At 35.8% G+C, this 6,974-nt stretch overlaps 1 protein-coding gene across 1 annotated transcript; it reads left to right on the top strand.

Moving 5' to 3' along the window:
* The first annotated feature begins 2,935 nt into the window (after nt 1-2,935).
* LOC123881829 (ATP-dependent Clp protease proteolytic subunit-related protein 1, chloroplastic) lies at nt 2,936-6,405 on the top strand. Its single transcript, XM_045930572.1, has 9 exons — nt 2,936-3,229; nt 3,966-4,081; nt 4,260-4,454; nt 4,568-4,672; nt 4,769-4,831; nt 4,958-5,069; nt 5,575-5,636; nt 5,738-5,920; nt 6,001-6,405. Exons 1-9 carry the CDS (start codon nt 3,031-3,033, stop codon nt 6,076-6,078), a joined length of 1,113 nt encoding a protein of 370 aa, XP_045786528.1. The 5' UTR covers nt 2,936-3,030; the 3' UTR covers nt 6,079-6,405.
* Nucleotides 6,406-6,974: the final 569 nt, after the last annotated feature.

Raw genomic sequence — 6,974 nt, forward strand, 5'->3', positions numbered from 1 at the left:
TTTACTCACCCGCTACCTAGGACTTTCTCGCGCGCCCTATTTTTACTCATCTGCTACTACGAGTTTCTCGCGCGCCCTATTTTTATTCATCCACTATGTTCGAGTTTCTCGCGCGCCCTATTTTTACTCATCCACTAGCTACGAGTTTCTCGCGCCCTATTTTTACGCATCCGCTACTTACGAGTTTCTCGCGCCTCATATTTTTACTCATCCGCTACCTACGACTTTCTCGCGCGCCCTATTTTTACTCATCCGCTACGTACGAGTTTCTCGCGCGCCCTTTTTTTATTCATCCCCTACCTACGAGTTTTTTGGGTGCCCTATTTTTACTCCTGCTACTTAAGTAGCGGACGGTATTTTATAATTTATATTACAAACTAATTTCAAATTATCCGAAACAAATTATTTATATTTTATTTTTAATTTTAATTTTTTCGGGCTTGCGGGCCGCCCGCGGCCCATTCGGGCTAGCCCATATTTTAATCGGGCTTTGTCGGGCCGGGCTAAAAAGCCCGGAAATAATTCGGGCTAGGATTTTCAAGGCCCAAGCCCGGGAAAAAATCGGGCTTGGCGGGCCGGCCCATTCGGGCTAGCCCATTTTGACAGCTCTATGTGTGGACACTGAAAACTTTTCTCAACTGTACTAAACAATATAATTTGAGCGACAAATAATTGGCAAGTCTGTATTGACATGACACTCAAACTACTTAATTATAGTTAAAGAGTGATATCACTATGGAATATTTTTGTTTGGCTACCCTTGTCATATTGGGCCATAAATGTACTTAAGGCTGATTTGTGGGTTATCTAGAGGGCTTGGAAAATTGATATCAGTAAAGACTTTGTTAGCGAATTTGAATGACAGGGGGGAAGATGAAGGTTTTGGAGAAGAAAAATAAAAAGTAGAGGGATAAATAGAAAATGAAATCATGTTTTTTTAAAGAGTGTTTTTATAGATAATGATAAATAAATATTTGCAATTTATATATTTTAAATTTCGAAAATATTACAATAACATAAATTAAAATTGAAGATTTTAAAATCCTCCAGGTTGAAATTTTGGAGTTAAAAAAATTCACAGAGGGTGAATGTATTTCCTTGGAGAACGATAATAGACTGTTTACCAACGAGACAAAAATTTCGACAAAAAGATGTTAATTGTTCGAATAGTTATGTGCATTGTCAAGACAATTATGAGAACGACTGGTGTGTTTTTTTCGATGTAGAAAGGCTCGAAAATTTTGGAAGGAATTGAGTTTTTGGACTATACGATATATGGAATGATAGACATGACAAATGGGTTTTTGGAGGTGTTGCCGCAGAATCAAGTAATCATGTTTATAACGTCTCGAGATGGTGTATTTTGAAAATAATAATAAATGAAAAGATGCGGGAGGATGGAGAGCTTCTCTCGTCGATCTCGTTTTAATTGGTGCGGGACAATTTGCATCAATGGCAGTTTACCAATTTTCTTGGGGACCAACAATGCAACGTGCAACCCTCCTCCGCTATCACGACAAACATCACTTTATACATAGGCGGAAGACTTGCTACTTTGGTGGCCAATTGGCCAATTTTTCGTGGACAACCTTTGGAGCGCAAAATGATCAAATACAAAGTAGATACAACAATTTTTAAGGAACAAAATTGGTACGAAGTTTGTGTGTCTAATATATGACAAAGATAATTTTATCCGACACAAACAACTTAGAGATATGATTATCTGCTTCCACGTGAAATTTGGGGATTGGAGCAATAGATTATTTGGCTATAAAATTTAGGTGATTCTAGCGGGTTCATAAAACTATACCGTAAATCATTGGTTGATGAGTGATGACGCTAACTCTATTTCTTATTTGAATATTATTGTTCATGCTAGGGTTATTTATGAGAATATCTAGTCTACATATATGTAGAGCTAGGTTAGTCTTGTATTGATGTAAAACGTAACTTGAGGTGGGTTTGGAGCCTCTATATATAAGCGGTCCAAACCCTAGTAAAAGGGGGAGCTCACGTGCTCATTAAGATAAGGGATGAAGTTGAGTTCTCTGTATCCCTCGCCCACGTGGCTATTGACCGGGTAGCCCAGTACTGGGGAGGACTAATGCTCACCTATTATGCTCACCTATTAACTCATAAAAAGGGGGAGCTCACGTGCTCATTAAGATAAGGGATGAAGTTGAGTTCTCCGTATCCCTCGCCCACGTGGCTATTGACTGGGTAGCCAAGTACTGGGGAGGATTAATGCTCACCTATTATGGGCCGGTCCAGCTACTTGGGTCGTTCTCTCAAGTGGCGGGGCGAACCCACTAAGATATAGGAAGTCGCCCAATACTACTATCAATGTAGTGTAAATTTGTAAAACTTATTTGAATTTTTTTATAAAACTTTAGGATAATTTTTTTTAGAAGATATATCAACCATAGTTCATTTGTTAGAAACATCGTCATTAAAGTGTCCGAATTTAAACTTAACCTTTACCTATAAAATATAATGTCTCTATCAACTAAATTAAGTTTGAGGAAATATGAAAATTTAATTTACTTGCTTGAAGAAAACCAAGTTCAATTTTTTTAGTTTAATAAAGATGCTCCGCCATTGTAAAATGTCTTTACACGAGTATCCAATAAGAATCAATTTTTCCTATGCATTATATATTAAAGTGAGATGTAGTGAGATAATTTGACATAATACATAATAATTAGAAATTAAAAGATATAAGCAAACATAGTAAAACAATGTTACATAAAACAATCAATAATATTTTATCTTTCTGCAACATCACCCCATTTATGTATGATTATTTTGAAACTACTAATATGACATTGTAAAAATGGTAATTTCCCATTGAATGTCTGTGTGAACTTTTATTAAACTCTAATAATTATTGAATGACGGTATAAAATTATTTTATCCGCATTTCCCATTTTGTCATTTTTTATTTGGGTGGAAATTAATTTAGCAAGGAGATAATAACTAGTGGATGCAACATACCCTAACCAGTTTCGTTCAATTCAATTCTCCGTTCCAATGTCCTCTTCTCTCTCACCACCATCACTCTCTTCTCCTTTCATCCACGGTTCTTCAACTTATCGCCATGGAACCAAACTTTTTCTTCTTCCTCACTCTACCTCCACACGCAAACCTCGATGCTTCAGATCTTTCTCTTCAAAGTGCTCTCTCGACAACGTCCCCAAACAGTTCAGAGAGGAAAATCTCAAAGATGGAAGTTAGTTTTTCCACCTTCTCTTTTCAATTTTGTTCTAATTTTAATTTACTCTGTTCGATTTTGTTTCGGTTACAACCAAAACGAAAATTAAGTAGAAGAATTAATTAGAGCACAAAAATTGGGGAAAATTACAACTTTTAATCTGGGTCTTAATTTAGGGATTTTGTTTCTGTGCGTTGTAGAATGAGTTTGATTAATCGGTTTTGTATTTAGTGTTTACTTTTGTCATAATCATCTTTTTTGACACCGTTGATTTAAACTAACAGTTTTTATCCTAATCAAATTCAGTATACTGACTCTAGAATCCTAAAAGTAAAAAATCACATACCCTTAAATCAGCATGAGAGTTTGTGATTTATTTGCATAAATTGCGGGAAAAGAAATTCGTGAAACATCATGAGTTATGCTTGTAAACACTTGAAGACACAATATTGGACAAGGTTATGTGAAGTTTGGACTAGTTTAATTACAGTTTCAGTGTTTCTAACGCGCGAAAAAGGGGGTTAAAATTTGCTTACGAAACACGTGGATTGGTGGCTGGGTAAATTTTAGGCTTCAAATTGGTGTGCTGTAATTAATAATTTAGATGAGAAATTCAGGAACATAGAGGGAAACACACCCAAATGATAAATAGTTAAAGAGGTTTATTTTTTAAGTTGATAAATAGTCAAAGTGGATTATTTTTAAAGTTGAATAATTTGTAATTTGGCCTTTCTATCTTATGTATCATATGCAGTGATGGACAACTACAAGAATGCACCCAAGTTTCTGTACGGTCTTACTCCTTCACAAATGAATATGTTCATAAATCCAGAAAATCCTATGAACAAGATGTCTGAAAGAGTTACAAAGGTTCTCATCATTTATATCCTCTTGATATTATCTAAGTCACTGATTTAGTATAGCAAATTTTTCCTATTACTAGTCTAATTATTGATTTGATTGTGGATTTGATTTTGCAAAGCACCCAAATTTTATTACGGCATCTTTAACTGTTCAGAAGTGCTCTTAATATTAGTGATTGTGGCAGGAAAGCATTTCATCTGCCAGCAGTTATTTGGCGAATAGTAGTATATCTAGCATGGATAAACGTGGCTCTTCAAAGTACAGCATGGGTGCTAGTATGTTGTATAGAGGAGGACGTAGGGGGGGAAGGGCTAGAAGAGCTCCACCAGATTTGCCTTCTGTGCTCTTGGATGCTCGAATATGTTTTCTGGGTATGGCGGTAAGTATCGTGATGTGTTTTGATCTCAATTTTGGTCCGGATGATTATATATATAATCTATCTTTTATACTAGTTGTCTTGACTCTTGATATTCCCTTTTCTGATTCATACAGATGAAACCAGAGGTGACAGAACTTATTGTGGCTCAACTTATGTGGTTGGATTATGATGACCCTTCCAAACCTATTTATTTATATATTAATTCGCCTGGGACTCAGGTAAGTGTTAATAGTCATTGTTCTAAACTTTCGCCTTGTATTGTATTATGTGGTTATTTATATAAATGACCTTTCTTTCCTTTATTTTTGGTTTAGGATGAGAAGAGGAATATTGTGGGAGCAGAAACTAATGCTTATGCCATAGCTGATATGATGTTTGTAAGTTATCATGAATCGCACATCCCTTTTACCTACATCACAATGTTGTAGTATTATGGTTTATCACTTTGAATTCGTTGTAATTTGTACTCTTATTAATCTAATTTTTTTCCTTTCAACCTTTAGCGTGTCAAAGCTGATATCTATACCATCAATTTGGCAATGGCGTATGGCCAAGCAGCAATGCTTTTGTCTCTCGGAAAAAAGGGTAAACGTGCCATACTGCCAAATGCATCCAGTAAGAATCCTATTTGTGTAAACTTTAGAAAATATTGCCTGATTGCACTTGAATCTGAACAGTGAATGATTTGTGGTTGTGTGCTGTATATATGACGTACAAGGTTGGACTTGGAGGAATCAATTCCAAATGTTTAGGGATTGGCCTTAGGATCAGCTGACTAAGGAAACTATCAAATCAATGTTTCTACAAATTTGAACAATATCACGACAATTGCTTACAACTATTTATTGTGTCTTTTTAGAACTGCTAATTAATGCTTCCTTCTAGGTTGTATAAATATGATTAATGAATACCTTTGGAGAATGGACAAAAGTGTTCATTTCTCCGTTTAGTTTGAATTTGGGTTATTTCTTTGGTGTCGTTTGGATTTTTTTTATTTTTTTTCAAGTAGCAAGATAAATTATTGTATACATATTTTTATTTTACAGATTTGGTGGTATAAGGATGTATGATTTTAAGCGTTGCTTTTTCTTACTGTGGGTTCTAAATTTTTCTATTGCAGCAAAAGTATATCTCCCGAAATGCGACAAATCATTTGGTTCTGTTGGAGATATGTGGATTAAGGTATGTGAATTGCGTACATATTTGTTGTCTTCTCTCACTGTATTGTCTCTATTTACTGTTATGGGCATTCTATTTATCAATTATATCGACAAAACATACAGGCAAAAGAGCTGGAGACAAGTTCCAAGCATTACATTGATTTGCTGTCATATGGAATGGGGAAACCAAGGAAGGAAGTTGCTAAAGAAATCCAGAAGTCTAGATTTTTCCTAGCACAGGAAGCCGTAGACTTCGGAATCGCGGACAAAGTAATGGACTTCGGGGAAAATGCATTTGAGAAGCGGGTAATAATTATTTCATTGACATACATGTGTATTTTCCATAAACATTTCATGCATATACTTATGATTACTTTCATGATCAGGATTATAATGCAATGCGTGCTGAAAGAGCACTCCAGAGAGGTGGTGGGAACCTTCAAGCGTCTCCTGCAGGATTTTAGGTAATTTCACGCACAAAAAAACATTAGGTCACTTGTTCTGTTCCGCCTTTAATGGTTGTTGGTGGGTTTGGTTCAAGTTGACCACTAGTATAGAAAGGTCAAGCAGCTATCTTCACACATATCAAGGTCAAATGGAAATATAAACCGGTTATTGTCTAGGTTCTGCATCTGTATCTTGGCACTGGGTTATCTGTTATGTACTTGTATTACTTGACTTGAATTAGCCGTGGTTTGTTTCAACTAAAGAAAATGACTGGCCTGGGGATTATTTTCTGAACTTGTATATATCAAACCAGTATCAATGTAATGAACTTGATGGCTGCACTAGAAGATTCTATACACCTTTTTTTCTTGTTCTATTAATTACATATCGTATTCTGTGGAGGCCTAAGAGCCAGCTCCAGCGGCAAAAAATTGGGTTCCGTCCGCCAGCATGGAGTGATGTAAAGTGGAATTATCTTGGATGAAGACCAATAAAGTTCACCAGCTGGCAACACGGTATCATCGGGATGCAACGGAACTTTGCAAGTTCCTTTCATTAAAATAGTATTATTTTTCTTGAAACTATTTAATTAAATAATAATATATTCAATATGAGTGCTTTTGAGGTAAAGTCGTGGGGACCTATTATGAGTTCTTTAGAGTTGTATCATTGGAGTAAAAAATAAGTGAGTTGCTTCATAGTGATGTGGCTCTAATGAGACCCACAAAATACCTTTGCGATGAGTGCATCATTGGAGATGCTCTAATGCACACCTTGATGAGTTATTTTGTCCGTGGTCACCCAATAATACTGAATAGTCCATCTCAATTGGAATAAGCTGAATCGAGGAAACAAACCATACTATAGTTGCGTTTGGCCTGACTTTTTTTCAACCTATAAGTTATTTTTAGCT

The sequence above is a fragment of the Trifolium pratense genome, linkage group LG1 (genome assembly GCF_020283565.1).
Source record: "Trifolium pratense cultivar HEN17-A07 linkage group LG1, ARS_RC_1.1, whole genome shotgun sequence".
NCBI classification, from domain to species: Eukaryota; Viridiplantae; Streptophyta; class Magnoliopsida; order Fabales; family Fabaceae; genus Trifolium; species Trifolium pratense.